The 19,867-nt window shown below is 53.3% G+C and overlaps 1 protein-coding gene across 1 annotated transcript; it reads left to right on the forward strand.

Annotated features, from left to right (window-relative positions):
- The first annotated feature begins 3,488 nt into the window (after positions 1–3,488).
- TMEM151A (transmembrane protein 151A) lies at positions 3,489–16,642 on the forward strand. The gene is made up of 2 exons (XM_082202329.1): positions 3,489–4,200; positions 11,647–16,642. Exons 1-2 carry the CDS (start codon positions 4,108–4,110, stop codon positions 13,006–13,008), a joined length of 1,455 nt encoding a protein of 484 aa, XP_082058455.1. The 5' UTR covers positions 3,489–4,107; the 3' UTR covers positions 13,009–16,642.
- The last annotated feature ends 3,225 nt before the right edge of the window (positions 16,643–19,867 follow it).

The following is a 19,867-nucleotide window of genomic DNA, read 5'->3' on the forward strand; positions in this document are numbered from 1 at the left end:
TGCCACTCCTTCTCTATATCTCTCTCCCTATCAATGGCGTAGCGTGGGGGGTGCAGGGGGGCCCGGCCGCACCGGGCACAACATCTGGGGGTTAGGGTTAGGGGGCGCAAATCCACGGGTTAGGGGGCGCAAATTACTTGCCTTGCCCCGTGTGCTGACAACCCACGCTACGCCACTGCTCCCTATGCCACCCCTCTGTTTCCCCCTGCCTGCCCACTAGGCTGCTTGAAGAGGGACAGATGTCTCATGCCAGAGGTCTGAAGTGTCAGGTCTCAAGGGTCAAAGGCTGCCCACCCCTGGAGCAGGATAGCTGAAAGCCTGCCTTCTTCCATACTGTAATGAGTGCAGGGGTGCCAGACTCCCCCCCCCCCAAATTCCTTGATCTAGTAAATGTTAGAATTTAAGCAAGTCTCCTTGGGTGAAAATATAAGCCTGACCAGTTTCCCAATGAGGTACAGTGGTACCTCAGGTTACACACGCTTCAGGTTACAGACTCCGCTTGCCTTCTTCCATACTGTAATGAGTGCAGGGGTGCCAGACTCCCCCCCCCAATTCCTTGATCTAGTAAATGTTAGAATTTAAGCAAGTCTCCTTGGGTGAAAATATAAGCCTGACCAGTTTCCCAATGAGGTACAGTGGTACCTCAGGTTACACATGCTTCAGGTTACAGACTCCGCTTGCCTTCTTCCATACTGTAATGAGTGCAGGGGTGCCAGACTCCCCCCCCCCAAATTCCTTGATCTAGTAAATGTTAGAATTTAAGCAAGTCTCCTTGGGTGAAAATATAAGCCTGACCAGTTTCCCAATGAGGTACAGTGGTACCTCAGGTTACACACGCTTCAGGTTACAGACTCCGCTAACCCAGAAACAGTGCTTCAGGTTAAGAACTTTGCTTCAGGATAAGAACAGAAATCAGACTCCAGCGGCACGGTGGCAGCAGGAGGCCCCATTAGCTAAAGTGGTGCTTCAGGTTAAGAACAGTTTCAGATTAAGAACGGACCTCCAGAACGAATTAAGTACTTATCCTGATGTACCACTGTAATCACCTGGGAGATGAGCCATTAAAAAAACAAAAGGAAATGTAACGTTCCATTAAGAAAGGATAGGGAGCTCCCAGCCAGGTGCCAAAATGAATGGGGTCCCTCCTCCATCTTAGCATTACTTAGAAGAACAAAAGCAAGAGTTTAGAGTTGGCTGGAATATGACCTGAAGTGAAAAGGTTGCAGTCTGGTAAATGCGGCAAGCTGGAGAGAGGGTCAGAGCACAATGGCTGAGATCTCGTTTTGGATCCAGGCTGTGCCTACCAGAAAAGCAAGATCCTGTGGGAGTGTTAGTGCTGTGAGCCCCTCCATCTCAGGCTCAGGTTGCATATATGTGTAAATAAACCATATATCATAAAGACACCACAGTCTCCACTGTCCCTCATTTCCAAAAGGAAACATGGACCCTGGGTAAGCGCACCTGGAACCCCTGGGAAAGCGCACCTGGCACCCCTGGGATCTCGCACGACTCGGAGAATGGGTTGGCGTGCAACAATATGAACCAGCCTGCCTACTGGGAGCATTGTAAGAGGGCCCTTCTCCTGTGTGGCAGAATGGCCCCTGAAGTCTTCTTGCTTAGGGCCAGGGGGTTCGACTACATGGCCCTTGGGATCCCTTCCAACTCTGCAGTTCTATGACCAGGAAGAGGTCCTCTTCAATGGCTGCACCCAGGCTCTGGGACTCTCCCAAGGGAAGCTCACCTCACCCCCTCCCTAGTGGCATCCATATCAGGGATGGGCCCTGCAGGTGTTCTTCGACTCCAATTCCCATCTCCCCCACCAGCCATTTTGAATGAAGATGGCAGAGAGAACTTTTCAAAGCTGCACTGATTTTAACCAAATTTCCCATGAGATCAAGGAGCAGGTTTTTGTCCTTGTTTGGATACGAATGGATGCCATTTCAAATCAAGATGGCAGGCTGAACTTTCAAAGCTGCTCTGATTTTAGCTGCTGGTTTAAAAACTGCACTGATTTTTTTGGGTTTTTGTGTGTGTGTTTTTAGACTTTCTGGGCAATGAAAGGCTGATACTAAATAATTGCAGCCTGACTAAAAATATTCCCACCAGCAAGCCTCAGGAAGATACCATGTTGGATCCATGTAAGAATCTATTTGCAAATTTCTCATCTTGTACCCAGGTGGTCTCTGTGTGCTTTTTCTGTGGGTGACGATGGAGAGAACCCACCTCGAAAACTGGATAATATGAAGCCCTGAATCGATAAAGGGAGCAAATATAACCTGGATTATATGAGTGAAGTAGGCACATGACTTCCCTCAAATAATAATGGGAACTGTAGTTTACCTCTCACAGAACTACAATTCCCAGCACCCTTCACATACTACAGTTCTCACTTGTGAGGAGGTCGATTTAAACCTATGGTGTGTACATCCTTGAAACTCATTGTGCCTTGAGAAGGCAAAAGAGTGTTTTAGGGCAACACAGCTAGACTAGAGAAACATCTAGGTCACAGATGGACTCCAGCCCTCAACAACCTGATCACTGGCTATGGCTGGGGCTGAGGGGGGTTGGAGTCAAGCAGAACTTGGAGGCTTCCCAGCTTTCCCATCCCTGTTTTCTAGTTTCGACATCACTTGGATCTGGTCCACACATATTATATATACATCAACTGATGCCTCCAGGGGCTTGATAAGTGCCAGGAAGCTGAGATTGCAATCCTATGACCTCCTTGCTTAGGAATAAGGTCCATTAGCCTCAGAAGGGCTGACTGCCAACTCCTGCGGAGGCTGGTGATCATTGGGCAGAAGGCAGGGAGGCTAACAGTAGGTGGCGCCAAAGAAATGGCAGGCAGAGCCAAGTCATTCTAGTTTTGTCCCCATCCTCCTCCTCCTCCTCCTTTTTGCTGAGTTCTGCAAGAGGCAACACTGAAACTTAGGGGGAGGGAGCTGATAGGCAAGGCCACCCCCCTTCTGGGCTGGATGTAAGTAAAAAGGCAGGCAGGAGGGAGCTGACTCAAGGCGGATTGAGGTTGGTGGAGCAGGGCTCCACTAACTTGGACTGCTTTCAAAAGATTATCAAACAAATTCATTGGTATCACGGCTAGTAACCAGGATGGCCGCGCTGTGCTCTGAATAGGAGCGGCTGGGATCTGCAACGGGGGAGAGTTCCCTTTTAGTCAAATCCTGCGCGCTGGTTTCCCCCAGGCACCTGCTTGGCCACTGTGAGAACAGGTAAAAGGTAAAGGTAAAGGGACCCCTGACCGTTAGGTCCAGTCGTGACCGACTCGGGTTGCGGCGCTCATCATGCTGGACTAAACGGGGCCTGCTGGTTTATTTTGTTCGCATCCCTGTGCGCCTCCAGGGGTGAAGTCAAGCCACTGCGTTAGCAGCACTGAAGTGACCACCCCGGGGTTCAAGCCTGGGCACTTGTGTCTGGAGGTCCTGGGCTGCCCAGATGACAAGAAGACCACCCGCCTCTCGGCCTTACCGAAAAGGACCACCGTATAATGCCAAGGTGCATAGAACTGCGAAAAGTCTGCAGGACTCCTCTTAAAGCAAAAGCAAGGCGCCTTCCGAAGTGACGTGAACATAAGATAGGAGAGGAGGAGCAGGAAGAGGCGCTCTCCGGAGTCGCGTGTGCTGCGTTCAGACGAGCAGCAGGCCAGAACCCTTGACCGCGCGAATCACGGGGCAAACACGTGGGCATCTAGACAGTGCTTAGTCATGCCCCCAAGGAAGAGATGGAGGATTGGGGCGAAGCGGCGGGAGAGCTCCGGGAGGCGCTGAGGCGGAGGCCGCGTGTGGCCCCTGGCTTGGGCCTCGGGCGGGGGTGGCCCAGCGCGGGGAAGGCGGCCCTGGCTCGGTGCGGGCTCCCTTCCAGCCGCTAGGAGGAGGGCGGAGCCGGAGCTGAGCGCGCGGGCGGCGAGCGGAGAGCCCGGGGAAGGTGCGCGCCAGGCAGGCAGGCAGGCAAGCAAGCAGGCGAGGCGGCCGTCTCCATGCCCCGCTGCAGAGACTGGGCGAGGCGGCGCCGCTCCTGCCCCGGGGCCGCGGAGCCCCTCGCCCGCCCCTAACATGCGGCCGGGGCGCCTGCTGGCGGCGCCACGCGTGAACCATGCCAGGCTTGGCAGAAGAAGAGGGGGCGCAGCAACCGGGGGCGGGGGAGCTCCCCACGCTCACCCCCGCGGGGGGACCCCCTCGGGAAGAGGTAAGGCCGGCCAGCCCCCGAAGCCCGGAGCCAGAGAAAGGCGCGCTTTCCGCTGCGCCCTGGGCGCACCGATTTGGAGACCCCGGGGGGGCTTCTCCAAACTCCGGGAAAAGCGGGGTGGGGCAGGTGGTCGAGACTCCTGGATCGGGGCCCGATTCTCGGAGCTTCGGCCCACTTACCCCACCCCCCACCCCCGATGGTGGGCGAGGCTGCGTGGGGGTGGGTTTTTTGGGTGGGGGGGGAAGGGAGACAACGGCGGTTTTGCTGCAGGGAACACGTGCTGCTTTGTGTCTTATTAATAGCCAGACGGGGGTTAAAAATAAACGGGGACGGGGGGGAGCGGGTAGAGGGGACGGCGCGAGCAGGGCTTCATTTGTCCCATCATCACCATAGGAGACCCTCCCCCCAATTCCTCGCCCCCACCATCACCACTCTCGGCAGCATCGCAGGGATTTTTTTTGCCGCGTTGTGATTTGGAGTTGTGTGTTGTGCGCGTCCAGAAAGGGGTGACGGTGGCGGGTTTTCGCGGGGGATTCCGAGCTCTGGGATGGAGGGAGAGAAATCGGTTAGGGCTAGAGGAAGCCTTTATGGATCTGCAAAGAAAGGGGTGTGTGTTTTGCTACCGGCGTTGGGGGAGGGGGTCGTGGCGGGTGGGGTGGGGGGAAACGTCCGCCCGCACGAAGTTCTGCATTGCACCAGAAGCAGGCAACGTCCTTCTCTCCGCTTTGCTGCTCGCTCTCTCTCTCTTTTTTTTCCTGCTGGTGGCAGCGACTCCTGATGGGGATGATGGAGGGATTGTCTCTGAAGAAAGGGGAGTTGTCGGGGGTGGGAGACAAAGCGAGCAGGCAAAGACGAGGGAGGGGTGGTGGCTTGGTGGGGTTTTTAATGTGAGGGGCGTCCAATGGCGAGGAGGAGAAAAGCCTGCCACCAAGCCTTGCAGGTGGAAGAGAAATAATGAAAAAAGGGGGAGGAAAGGCTGTATTTTTGGAGATGATTGCGCACCATTGGGAGTTGATGATGGTGCAACCTTTCCACCATTTCTCTCCTAAGCCTGCAGAAAAAGCTGGTGTTAGGTGTCTTGTGGCAAGAGGAGAGAGATAAATGGGAACAGTTTCTCCTTTAGCTGATCAGAGAAAATTCAGATTTATCTGGAGGACAAACCTGCCCCGCTTCCTTCCTCCAAAGCTCCCCAGATCAATATCCCCACGCACACGTATTTATTGTTTGTTTACTTACAGGAGGGGTTTATACCCCGCCCTTTTGCGAAAAAAAAGGCTTTCTGATAGAGGCTTGCAAAAGTCATTCAGAGACGATCCCTGCCCTCAAGCTTTTTAATCTGAAGAGACATGACACACAAGGAAAAAGGAATGGGGAGGGAGGAGGATAAAGCAAGCTTAAACACAAGTGCACAAGTTACATGTTTTAAAACGCAGTTGAGAGCCCTAGCTGGTGCTAGCAGCATTTCTGGGTTTCTTGGTCTTGATAAACAGAGCCCACCAGTCGGATCCAGGCACGGAACTGATGGTAACATCCAGGCCAGGAGGACAAGGTAGCTCCTGCAGTACAGCCTGATACTTGGTGGCTGCTAGAATCCACACAGAAGCGAGCTTATTGGAGTCCCCCACCGCCCTCATCAATAACAGAGGCAATATTTAAAGTACAGGGAGCTGAAATGGGAAGGAGAATGTTTTTGGTGAGACGTCTAATGGATTTGCTCATAGAACATAATAAGAGCCCCTTGTATCAGGCCAATGGCCCATCTAGTCCAGCGTCCTGTTCCTCGCAATGGTCAGCCAGGTGTCCCGAGTCTGCAAGCCGGACCTTAATTGCAACAGCATCTCTCCCTGCTTACGATTCTCATCACCTGGCATTCAGAGGCCCCACCTGCGCTTCAAGCAATATACTACTACTTTAAACAGCCCCCAAAGAATCCTGGGAAGTGAAGTTTGTTAAGGGTGCTGACAGTTGTTTGGAAACCCCTATTCCCCTCACAGAGCTCCAGTTCCCAGAGTTCCCTGGGAAGAAGGATATATTGTGTAACTACCCTTGGAACAGCAGTGGTTAACAGACACCCCTGTTCCTCACAGGACCAAATTCCCAGAGTGAATTAATGGCCAGTTCATCTGCCCAGGGTGCTCTGGGAATTGTGGCTCTGTGAAGATTGGCTGCTAAGTCACTCTGGGAATTGTCTCTGTGTGCAAGGAACAGGGGTCTCCAAACAGCACTCGGCACCCTTAGCAAACTGCAGTTCCCAAGATTTGGGGAAGTCAGGACAATTGAAAGCGACAGGATATTGCTAGCCTTCTAGCCTCCGACTCTTCACCTTACATCTTTCAAGGTCCTTCATGGCCCCTCTTCTTGAGCTGCCTCTTTCCTGTCTGCCAATTCCAGTGCCCTTCACCCCCCGTATCAGCCTGATCCTGCCAAGCGGTGGCACCAACTGTTTTCCCTCCCTGTGCTGAGATGACAGTTGTTCTGAGCCCCAGTAGAATATAAGGCAAAGCCCATTCTGCCACATTGGCCCAGTGGATCCTCCTGTCTGGTATGGGGTGGACCAGTGGCCCTTTGGATCTTAGAGTCCAACAAGAACTCCCATCAGTCCCAGCCAGCATGGCCAATGGTCAGGAATGATGGGAGTTGGAGTCCAGCATCATCTGGAGCAGGGTTTCCCAAACGTGGGTCTCCAGCTGTTGTCGGACTACAACTCCCATCATCCCTAGCTAGCAGGACCAGTGGTCAGGGATGATGGGAGCTGTAGTTCAAAAACTGCAGAAGACCCAAGTTTAGGAAACACTGTCCTTCCTCCTCTGATCTATTATAAGAGTTTGGATTTGATATCCCGCTTTATCACTACCCTAAGGAGTCTCAAAGTGGCTAACATTCTCCTTTCCCTTCCTCTCCCACAACAAACACTCTGTGAGGTGAGTGGGGCTGAGAGACTTCAAAGAAGTGTGACTGGCCCAAGGTCACCCAGCAGCTGCATGTGGAGGAGCGGGGAAGCGAACCCAGTTCCCCAGATTACGAGACTACCGCTCTTAACCACTACACCACACTGGCTCTCAAACTAGAAAAAGACATAAAGAAGTGGCTATGATCTATTATGACAGTGAAGGCTAGACGTTAGTCCTGCCAGGCAGGAAGGGGGGGTCTTGATGGCTTCTCTCCTCCAGGAGGCAGTGATGGCCGCCATCTTGGATGGACACTGTGAGAACAGGATGCTGGACTAATTAGGCCACTGGACTGATTCAGCAGGCTCTCTTTCTGCTGGTGTCTTGATGGGTGAAGCCAAGGATTGCCAACATTTTGTGCCCAGTGGGCACATTTTGAATTTTGAGAGGTTGCTGGTGGCACCAGTCACAAATCAATAGCTCTGTGGGTGTGGGTGTGGCGTAACACAAAATGGCTGCCGCAGGGAGCACAACATAACATGAACTTGGAGAGACGGCCACCTCTGGCAACCTTACGTTTCCTGCGGGATGTCAGCAGCGTCCTGCTGGCCCTGATTGTGAAGATCACACAGTATTGATTACACACACACACAGGACCTGGCGCTGCTTCTGCCTAACAGCAACAGGGAGCACAGTCTTCAGCGCCAGGAGAAATATACAAGGCAGCTGCAACGCAATCTCACTTCACATAAATCGCTTAGAAGGTTGCCTGCACATTTTGCCACATTTTGTGCTTTCCAGGAGAGCTAGAGATTTTTAAAGAAAGAATGAAATGAAATGGGAGCTCTGAGCCTTTGGTGGTGCTGGGTTGGCGATTCCTGGGCTAAGCCCCCCACAGCTTTCAGGGGCACCTGTATTTCAGTGCTGCAAGATCCTTGTATCCTAGATCCCATGAGCACCTAAAAATTTGGCATTTCAAGTATCTAAAACATTTTTTCAAAAATCTTGATTCGGGTCAGTGTCCGAATATTGTTGGGGAGAAAGAATCTTGACCATATCTTGGAGACCAAACCAAGGTTTAAGGTGCCCTTTGGCTTATAGATCTGAGTTTCTAACACTTCTCTGAGGAACTGGATTCTGGACTCCATAAGCTTTTTAGTTCAACCAAGCCGCAGTCCTCTTACACTCTCATTGAGTGTTTTCCTTCCTCTTCTCTACCTCCTGCTCTCTGAGTGCAGGACTGCAAATGGACGAGCTCCTTCCCAATGCCTCTCCCTGCCCCCCCAGGGACCACCCTAATAACCATTTGCTCTTGGCACATTTCCCAGAAGCCTTTGCCAAAACCTTTGCATCCTGGGATGGGAAACCAGGGTGGGAGGATGTGGGCAGCGCTGGTCCAAGGCAGAACGACTATTAGCACATAAACCCAGAGCATCGCTTCCCACAACAGAGGGCGCAGTTCACGAGGGAGATGGGCCAACCGTAAACCTCGTTGAAAAGTTTTAAGCCAGGTGATCCATGTGCCAGGATCACAGTGTCAGATCTGTGCCAGGAGGGCAGTGACCACACACAAAATGAAAACACACCCCTGCTCTCCTAACCTGGAACCAGGGTAAAGGTACCCCTGCCTGTACGGGCCAGTCATGTCCGACTCTGGGGTTGCGCGCTCATCTCGCTTAAGAGGCCGGGGGCCAGCGCTGTCCGGAGACACTTCCGGGTCATGTGGCCAGCGTGACGAAGCTGCAGCTGGCGAGCCAGCACCAGCGCAGCGCACGGAAACCCCGTTTACCTTCCCGCTAGAAAGCGGTCCCTGTTTATCTACTTGCACTTAGGGGTGCTTTCGAACTGCTAGGTTGGCAGGAGCAGGGACCGAGCAACGGGAGCGCACCCCGCCGCGGGGATTCGAACCGCCGACTACGATCGGCAAGTCCTAGGCGCTGAGGTTTTACCCACATCGCCACCCGCGTCCCTATGGAACCAGCGTAGCTGCAGTGAAACCCAGGGGTGGGGACAAGAACCAGTCAATGGTACAGTTCCTGTAGGTCCAGAAGTTTGTTGGGGTCTGAATGGAGCCGCCATGCTCAGGAGCAGTCTACCCCCAATGCTAAAGGGTTTCCAATGGAAGGAAGACATGCTGGTTTCCTAGAAACACCAACCTGTCCACCACAAGAAGCAGGGTACAGTGGTACCTCGGGTTAAGTACTTAATTCGTTCCGGAGGTCCGTTCTTAACCTGAAACTGCTCTTAACCTGAAGCACCACTTTAACTGATGGGGCCTCCTGCTGCCGCCGCGCTGCTGGAGCACGATTTTTGTTCTCATCCTGAAGCAAAGTTCTTAACCTGAGGTAATATTTCTGGGTTAGCGGAGTCTGTAACCTGAAGCGTATGTAACCTGAAGCGTATGTAACCTGAGGTACCACTGTACTGGGTTAGACCCTTTGGATCTGATGTAGCAACAGCGTTCTTATTAATGTCCCTAAAAAGACTGCTCCCCTCCAGTGTTGGCTAAACAGCCTAAATCCAAGTCATGTGCTGTGTTCCTTGATGTGTCTAGTAGTCCTGAGAACGGCAACAGCAAGATGTGGCCAGGCCTGTCATTCATCATAGCTGCCAGGATGCAGGAAAGCGGGAGAAACTTGTTTCTCTTAACGATCAGATGGTCAGAATCCTGCCAATATGCTTTCTTCCATATACCAGTACTTTCCAGGCTGGTCTAGTAGGGCAACTGGGGCACTCCCCCATTAAGCTCTGCCATAGGCGCCGACTCCATGGGGCCTGAGGGGGCCCGAGCCCCCTCAAAAATTCGTTTGGGGGGGCTCTGCCCCCCAATAATCTCAGGCGCCCCTCCAGCAGAGCGCCATCGCCGCCCCTCCCCCAGCCCAAAATGCACAGGGTCGGGCTGCCTGCATGCCTCCTGCCCTCCCTCCCGAGCAAAAGCTCCACCCAATTTCCTTCGGAGCTGATTAATAGGCGCAGCACGCTCTCCCCTATTCGCTCACGAGGAGGCGGCGCCACTTTATTTGCATATTCATGAGCTTATTCATTATTCATGAGCTTTCATTTATTATTCATTATTTATTATTCATGGGCTCCCCCAATATTTTTTATAAGTCGGCGCCCCTGAGCTCTGCCTGCCTTCTTACTTCCAGCCAGTCTAGAGGGATGACTTTGCCTGTCCTCCTCCTCCTCCTTAGTCTCACTGTTGCCCCTTGGAGAACTCAGCAGGGAGGAGGAGGAGGAGGATGTGGAAGGAGCTGGAATTCATTGGCTGTGGCTTTCACTGGCTCTCTGGCTCCCCCTACTGTTGGGCTCCCTGCCTTCCACCCTACCAGTCCCAGTGGGCACCAGCAGGAGGACTAGCGACTTGCGTTGTATATGCTGTTTTTAACAGAACCTGGGTATTCAGGGACAGAGTCTGGAATATCTAGCTGTCAGGGAGCCAGCCAGCAATAAATCACACAAGGGTACACAAATTTAACTCTTTATTAGCAGAAACAAGGCCTGCTCAGGGCAGCTGAGCCTACTGAGCACAGCAACTCTTTTTGGTAGGCCTTGCCCCTATGAGGCAGTTGCAGAGGCTGAGGATCCCTGCCTTCCCACAGCTGCCTAAATCTCCTCTCCGTCCTTCCCAAGCCACCTGATACTCAGCCTACTTGCCTGTCTCTGCTCCTTTCTCTTCATACCTCTTCTGGTCCTAGGAGTTGCTCCCATGGATCAGTTGCGGAGAGGTCCCTGCATCCCCACAGCCAGCTATGTCTTCTCCTCTCTCCATGGTTTCCCCCCAAGCTATCAGAAACTGCGCCTTTGTGCCTGTCTTTCCTCTTCCGGGGGGGACGGGGGGGGAGGTTGTTGCAGCAGGAGTGGGAGACACCCGTGACTCTTCACAAGCCTCACCCATCTGCTTCTTGGCCTCCCTTCTCCAGCTTCTGACTCTGACTCTGGACTGCCACAGTCTCTCCCCACTCATTAAACCCTGCTGCCTCTTCACCATCTGACACCTCTTCCCCACAGTCTTCTCCCTCTGACCCACAACTATTCCCTGAGCTCTGAGCCTTCTCCCCTGAGTGGTTCCCCAGCTGGTTGTTGTTGTTGTTGTTTATTGAATTTATATACTGCCCTATACCTGGGGGTCTCAGGGCGCTTCACAGAATAAAATCAAGATATAAAACCACAAGATACCTAACAGGAATAAAAACAACAACCCAATAGCCCCCCCCCCTCAAAAGCACATTTTAAAAGGGCATAGGATGTTAATCGGATCAACCAAAGGCCTGATTAAAAAGGAACATTTTTGCCTGGCGCCTAAAGGTATGATGGAGGCGAACTTCTTTGGGGAGCCACTGCAGAGAAGGCCAGTTCTCATGTTGCCACCCTCCAGACGTCTCAAGGAGGGGCCACACGAAGGAGGGCCTGATAAGGTGATCTCAGGGTCCGGGTAGGTTCATATGGAAAGAGGCGGTCCTTGAGGTATTGGGGTTCCTCCACCATTCCTCTACGGCCGGCCAGCCCACGACACTAACCTACCATTTTGTTTTTCTCTGTCTCTCTCTCTGAGCAGCAGCGCCCCCTCAAGCAATCTCTGAGCAGCTCCCTCTGCCGTGAGTCCCACTGGAAATGCCTGGTGCTGACGCTGCTGATGTACGGCTGCTTTGGCGTCATGGCCTGGTGCCGCCTCTCGACGGTGACACGCCTGAACTACGTCGACTCCTACCGCGACGCCTCCCTGGTCTACCACGACAGCCCGTGCTCCAACGGCTACATCTACATCCCCCTGGCCTTCCTGGGGATGCTGTACGTGGTCTACCTGGTGGAGTGCTGGCACCGCTTCGCCAAGGGCCAGATGCAGTACCGCGTGGACACGGCCAGCGTCTACGAGAAGGTGCAGCGCATGCAGCAGGCCACGCCTTGCATCTGGTGGAAGGCCATCAGCTACCACTACATCCGCCGCACGCGGCAGGTCACCCGCTACCGCAACGGCGACGCCTACACCACCACGCAGGTCTACCACGAGCGCGTCAACACCCACGTGGCTGAGACCGAGTTTGACTACGCCGGCCACGGCGTCAAGGACGTCTCCAAGGAGCTGCTGGGCCTCTCAGATTACCCCGTCACCAAGCTGCGCTTCACCAAGTGCTTCAGCTTCGCCACGGGGGAGGCCGAGGCGGCCTACCTCACCCAGCGGGCCCGCTTCTTCGGCGAGAACGAAGGCCTGGACGACTACATGGAGGCCCGCGAGGGCATGCACCTCAAGAACGTGGACTTCAAGGAGCACATGATGGTTTTCCCCGACCCCGGGCGTCCGCCCTGGTACACCCGCCGGTGGGTCTTCTGGCTGGCCTCCTTCCTCCTCCTCTCCTGGCCCTTGCGGGTGCTGGCGGAGTACCGCACCGCCAACGTCCACTACCACGTGGAGAAACTCTTTGGGGCGGACGACGGGCCCAGCCCGCTGGACGCGGTGGGCGGCTACGTCCGGCGCATCTCCCGCGTCAACACGGTGGACATGACCGAGCTGGAGTGGCACATCCGCTCCAACCAGCAGCTGGTGCCCAGCTACTCGGAGGCCGTTCTCATGGACTCCACCGTGGTGGCCGGGGCCGCCTACCTGCGCAGCTGCCAGCGCTGCCGCCGGACTGTCAGCAGCAACTCCTTGCCCTCGCGTGGCACCCGGGCCCTCTACGCCCGGCTGCCCTTCAGCTGCAGCCGCTTCTCGCTGAGCGGAGCCCGGCGCTGCGGGGGGATCCTGCGCAGCCTGAGCGGCAGCCATGTGGGCAGCAGCATCGAGACGGAGCCCCTCGAGAGCCCCCCCTGCTACCAGGACGCGCTCTACTTCCCCGTGCTGATCGTGCACGGCGGGGAGGGCTGCCACCGCAACGGGCAGAGGCCGGGCCCCGCAGGGAGGGCCTCGGGGACTCCGCTGTGACCCCAGAGAGAGAGGAGCCCCACCGGGTGGGAAGATGAAATGGAAAAGCAACCCAAAAGCCTCCGCCCTGGCTTGTTCCCTTATTACCTGAGTGCCCCTGCAAAAAAATCAAAAACAAAAAACGGGCTGTAGGTTGATTTGGCCCACCCATTTCCAACCCCCTCTAAGTTATTTGGGGAATGGGGAAACGAAGGACCCTTTTTGTGTGTGAGTGTGTGTGTGTGAGTGTGTGCACGCGCACGTGTGTGCAAACGGAGCCAGTTGTGCAAAGGCTGGCTTGTTTTGCACAACCCATTGCTTCAAAACAAAATGCCCTTCTTCTTTTTCTTAGAACGTGGTTGTTCAACAAGTTTTCTGAGAATGGAAGGAAGTGGGGGACGGGACACAGAGGAAGGGGTGTCTGGCTTTGAAGCAGGCCGTTTCTGGGGCTGAGGGAGAGAGGAGAGACCAAGAGCAACATGGGGTGTGTGAACCCCTATGTTTGGGCTGCTTTAGAAGCCTTGACATCACTTCTCCCCTTAAGTTTTGCTTTTTTACTCTGCACCACTGAGCCCCTCCATGATCACGAGGGCTAAGCATCACACTCAGGGTGTCAGGAGGCCTGCAGCTCTTTCTGGCATTGTAGTTACAGGAGACTGACTGCTCCTGGCCTTTAGATGCACTAAAAGGGGGGCAGGTTAGAGAATTCCCTTCTGAAGCCTGACTGGGAGTTGGGTGGCCCCATTTTTCACCAATTGAGGATCTGTGCCTTTGAACAGCTTTTGTAACAGGGAGAGATCAAAGGGCCAGGCGCCTTGACCCACCCCAGTTTTTTTTTGCCTGCCGTTTAAAACAACAACACCACACATGCACACCTTTCTTTGTGGGCTCAGCTCCTTGGCTACCTAAATGTAGCCTCTGGCTTCAGGGACAGTTCAGGCAACTCCCTGGTTATGTGCAATCAAGGCACCCGAGCTTCGCCACAAACCCAGAAGTGGCAAAAACGTCCTTTAAAGAGTGCGATAGTTGCAAAAATAGCGCCCAGCAATCTCAGGAGCCTTTGACCTCGGAGGCCTGTGGAAAGTTGGGGGTTTGAGTGAGGTGGTTTGGAGGGAGCAATTGTGGTGAAGTTTGGTGCATTATTTTTTTTAAAAGGGTTTTTTCCAGAAGTTCAGATGGTGTTTACAGGCTTTTTCAACAGCGTTCCCAAAACACGCAATTTCAGTTAAAGGCCTTGGGATGTAACCAACGCGTAAAAATGGGGGATTGCCTTCGAACGCCAGGTGCTGGGGACAGGTAAATGGGGAGAGCTCTTGCCTTCCTGCCTCGCTGGTCAGCTGTCAGAAACGGGATACTAGACTAGACAGACTTTGAGTCTCATCCAGGGAGACGGTACTTCGCTTCCAAAGTAAGCTGTCGGGGCAGGCGAATGCTCTCGCTTTTGGGTATCCATCCATCAAAAGCTTTGTGCAGAATCGACGGACCAAATGTTATTGTGGAAGGGGGGGACACCTCCACCGCAAAAAAAAAAGGAGTAACTGAACGGCTTCAGGAATCCTGGGACCAGACAGGGCCGGTCCTCCCATTAGGTAGAATGAGGTGGCAGGTGTTGGGGGCGCTGGAGGTGGAGCGCTACTCAGCTGTTCCTCCTGATTGGCTGTCCGGCAGTGACGCTTCCTTGGTTGCTTGTGTGACTGGCTGTGTTGCCTGTTCTCTGCACAGCCTGATGGGAAAACTTTGCTGGCTCAACAAGGAAAAGCAGAAAAGCAACCAGCCCCAGCCGCACACTCCAGGAAGCGTTTTGTAAGCGCATGTGTGCCTTGGCTCCTGGCAGTGCTGCTCTTTGCAGTGTCTGAGCTGGCAGGGCAGTGAGCGAGCGGTGGGAGGAGGACGGAGCTTGAGTGTGGGCCATAGAGCTGGCCCCCTAAACTAGCCTGCGGCCCTCAGGTGCCTCTGTAGCTAGCAGGGAAGCTATCGCCTACTGAGTTGGCTTGCATACGTGGAAAGCAAAATTCCTAGGGACGTAGCCATCATTCGGTAGTTCAGGGCTGCTGAGGATGCTGGAAGGTGGAAAAGGATATTGGACTTAGGCCATAAACCAAGACAGGACTTGGCTGACATGTCCGGGCTTGCAATGGAGGGCCCAGGCGCACATTTTCCATACAGTCATTCACGCCTGTCTCCTGTGGTCGTGGGCCCTGTCTGCACCCTGTGTTGTGGCCAGCTATGCTCTACTCAAGAGCAGGCGCACTGGTTTTTCAATCCTAAATTAGTCACACCCAGTCGTTTTAACGGATCTGCCTTGAACGCTGGGAACACCACCCCACAGTTAAAACGGCCCTTGAACTTCCACCAAAGAATCTCAGGAACTGTTGTTTGTCAAGGGGGCTGAGAGTTGTTAGGAGACCCCCTTGGTGCTACAGTTCCCTGCACCCTAAGTAAACTACAGTTCCCAGAATTCTTTGGGGGCAAGGAGACATGGCTTAAGGTGGCAGGAGGGTGTTTTTGCATATCTGGTGTGGGTGCGACCTTGGGACAGCCACAGATTTAGGCTGGCTTAACAGTTCGTTCTCCCTTTTCTGAGCAAATGACGGGAGCACCATTTTAATTTTTCTTTTAATAAGGCTTGGGCTAATTCTGAGCACTCCTGGAATGCTGCGATCCTCCAGGGACGGTGGGAGCCTCAGCAAAGCCAATAACAAGCTTGTTGTGTAGATACACCCTGGAGTAGCTCAGTAGGTTGAGCATGAGACTCTTAATCTTAGGTTCATGAGTTCGAACCCCAGTTGGGAAAAAGATCCCTGCGCTATGGGGGTGGGTTGGATTAGGTGACCCTTGTGGTCCCTTCAGACTCTACGATTCTATAAAAAAGTTTAGGAAGAAACACATTTGCTTTCTTCCTGCCTCTTCCAGTATTCTGGATCCCAACCATTGTTCCATGTTCCTGAGATAGGACTTTTCTGGACTGTAGTGGTTCTGCCTCTCCCAAAATCTTAAGGAGTCAGGGCTTCTTCCAGCCTTCAAATGGCCTCCTGCCAGGGACATTTAGTTGTGGCTCCTGCATTGCTGCAGGTTATGTCAAGGGGTGGGACACACACCCTTTTTCCAGGCTTCCTGATGCTCCTTAGACTCTACCATGCGCAGGCTACAATGCTCTCACCTCGTGAGGAAAGCATGTGTGCGCGCGAAGGGACCGGCGTGTGTGAGTGTCCGGGGGGAGATGTTGCCATTCCCAACCCCACCATCCCATTATTATGACGGGGGGGGGGTGTCTCCACATTTGACAGGCCCGAGGAGTCCCAGGTGGGGGCCTCCATCGCCATGCTGTTGTAACTTCAGTGTGAGTTTGCATCGAGACCACTGGTTTCTTCCTGTTTTCCTGGGGGACGGGGTGGGGGGTGGTGGTGAGGTATAGAAGCTCCTCCCCCCCACATTCTCCCTCCCTCCTGCTCTCTCCTCCCGTCTCCATGCAACACAGGCGCAATTCAAGAGAAGAGACTCTTTCTATTGTGCAACATGAATGTGGACGTGGAACTGTTAACCTAAATCGGAGGGGGTGGGGGTGGGGGCGACGTTGGGACTTGTTGATGTTGGAGTGAAATAAAAATTACTTCGAGTCCCTCGCTCATAGGACAATAAAGATCTTTCGAGGTAGGCAGGCGCCTCTCGTGTCCTTGTGGGGGTCTTCTGGATGGGGGGAGTGGGAGCGGAAACATTGGAAAGGAAGATTGGGGTTCAGGGACTCCCATCAGCCCCCAGCCAGCGTGCCCAGTGGCAAGGGATGATGGGAGTTGTAGTCCAACAGCCTCTGAAGGTTCTGAGCCTCCTATACGCAGGGTTAAACCACAGAGCCTAGGACTTGCCGATCAGAAGGTCAGCGGTTTGAATCCCCGCGACGGGGTGAGCTCCCATTGCTCGGTCCCTGCTCCTGCCAACCTAGCAGTTCGAAAGCACGTCAAAGTGCAAGTAGATAAATAGGTACCACTCCGGCGGGAAGGTAAACGGCGTTTCCGTGCGCTGCTCTGGTTCGCCAGAAGCGGCTTAGTCATGCTGGCCACATGACGCGGAAGCTGTATGCCGGCTCCCTCGGCCAATAAAGCAAAATGAGCACCACAACCCCAGAGTCGGCCACAACTGGACCGAATGGTCAGGGGTCCCTTTACCTTTTACTGACCTGTAACCTCTCAAATATACCTGCCCCCTGCTGTTGCAGCCAGTTGGGGTTGAGCTGACGGAGTGATTGACAGACACTCGATCCTATGAAGGGTGAATTAATAATGAATGAATTCCTATGCCCCACAAATAATCCAGAGATGCGTTTTAAATAAAAGCACACATTCTACTCATGTAAAAACATGCTGATTCCTGGACCGTCTGCGGGCCAGATTTAGAAGGCGATTGGGCCAGATCTGGCCCGCAGGCCTTAGTTTGCCTACCCATGGGTTAAGCGATCCTCATGGGCTGCTTCCGGCCCATGGGCCTTAGGTTGCCGACCTCTGCTTTTAGCCCATCACAGAACAGTCCTGCTGTTCTGGTCCTGCTGACCATCTCCCCAGGGGTCTCGGACACTGCATAAATTATTTCAGGAAGGTACGTACAATCTGTAATAGTAAAAAAAAGTAAATGTAAAGCTGAGTGTTAAAAGAATAGAATGAAACTGGCATTTTCCCACTTAAAACTGGGCAAGATGCCATAATTTGCACCCAACTTTTTTGGCTTTATGACTTTGGGGGTGGTTGCCCAATTTTTGAGATTTGGCAGTGAAAGAACCGTTTAAAAAGCACCAACTAACTTTTTGGGTCTCTGGTTTAATTTTTAAGCAGTAAAAATTACAAACTTGCCAAATAGATTGGTTTGAATATGAGCCTCCCAAATCTGCCATGTATAAAACCTGAGTGTGGCCTATCATTGCCCTCATAAGGTGGAGAAGCTGCAATCTAAGAGATTGGGGGGGGGGGGAGAGCTACTTTCAGACCAGTACAGTATACTGTATAGTCCAATACAATATATGTTTCCTTGGTGCTTACTCCCAGGTAAGAAGGGCAGCTTAGTTCCACACACCCCCATCCATCAGTGGAAAACCTAAAGGGAAACAATTAGATTGGGGTGGTGAGCCTGTGGCCTTCCAGAAGCTGCTGGACTACAATTCCCATTATCCATTCCCCCTGCTGGCTGGGGCTGATGGGAGTTGGAGTCCAACACCATCTGAAGAGCATGGATGCCCCATCCTCTTAAGATATGAGATCCCTGATTGGTTAGGACATGTGCCAATGACAGGATTGGGGAACCCGTGGCCTTCCACATGTTGGACTCCAACTCCCATCGTCCCTCACTATTTTAGTGCTGGCTGGGGCTGATGGGAGTTGAAGTCCAACCGCCTCTGGAGCGTACCCAGTTGGCTACCCCTGCTGTAGCCCATCATCTGTTGGGCCCTCCTGATGTTGCTGGACTCAACTCCAGCCAGCATGGCAAATGGGGATGATGGGCACTGTAGTCCAGGAACACCTGGAGAGGCACAGGTCTTCCCATCGCCACTCTCCTCCCTCTCATTTATTTGACTGTGTGTTTTATTTTTCATGACCAATTAAGCCCAGGCAGAGCAAGACCAAGGTTTTGAGGCCCTGCAGCCAAGTTGTCTGTATCTCTTTCCCGCTTCTGCCCTGGCAACCGCGGCAGCTGAGGAGAGATGCCTGCCTTGGCAGCGAGCAGATGGGAGTCAATTGCTCGGAAGTAAGTCGCTTCTCCCCGGGTGGTGGCTGCAAGGAAGCCTGTGGTGCTGTCCGATCCCTGCATCCTTGCACGCCTCAGAGCATCTTCTCATCCTCCCGGCGTTGCCATGGAGATGATGGCAGAGTGGCGGGGAGACTCAGGCAGGCGGGAGAGACGGGAACAGATCTCCCCTTGCTCTCTTCCTCCCCCTCATGCGGCTGCCCAGTCTTGGCCTGTAAAATCTCAACCTGCTGCATTTTTCACATAGCCAAGAACACCAGAAGAGCCCAGCTACATCAAGGCCACCATCTTGTTTTCACAGTGGCCAACCAGATGGCGACCCCGGAATCACCCCCCAGCAGGACTGGAGTGCAACAGCTACTCTCGCCACTTGTGATTCCCAGTAACCGTCATTCTGAGGAACTTTCGCTGCCTCTCAACACGAGGAGGAGAACATAGCCGTTGTGGCTAGCAGCCGTTGAGGGTCTTACCCTTTGTCATTTTGCCCAATCCTCTTTTAAAAGTCGGCGGCCGTCACTGAACAACTGAACCTTTCAAAACCAATCATTTCCCACACTATCGATCTGCAGGTTCTTCTCTCTTCCTCTACCCCATCCCTGCTCCCCAGCTTTACCGAACGGCTTTTCCGTCTTTCATTTGATTCCAGGAAGATGGTGCTACAGGGGCAGTCTTGTTAGGGTGTGGATAATTGGGCCTGACTGCCTGCCCAGATGGCCCCAGATCTCCTGCCCTTCCCCACCTTAAAAAATAAAAATGGCCCCCATCCACAGTTTAAAGGGCATCTGGTCTCACAAAGACCCCAGCACTCCCAATTTATTTTGTCCAGAAGCATAAGTTTGCACACACTCTTCTTTTATTATGACAGTGGTACCTCGGGTTACAGACGCTTCAGGTTACAGACTCTGCTAACCCAGAAATATTACCTCAGCTTAAGAACTTTGCTTCAGGATGAGAAAATAAATCGTGCTCCGGCGGCGCGGCAGCAGCAGGAGACCCCACTAGCTAAAATGATGCTTCAGGTTAAGAACAGTTTCAGGTTAAGTACGGACCTCCAGAATGAATTAAGTTCTTAACCCGAGGTACCACTGTACATTTATCTCCTGCCTTTCTTCACAAGGAGTTCAAGGGGGCAGACATGTTTCTTCCCCAC

This window comes from Podarcis vaucheri, assembly GCF_965113315.1.
Source record: "Podarcis vaucheri genome assembly, chromosome: 16".
Taxonomy (NCBI): domain Eukaryota; kingdom Metazoa; phylum Chordata; class Lepidosauria; order Squamata; family Lacertidae; genus Podarcis; species Podarcis vaucheri.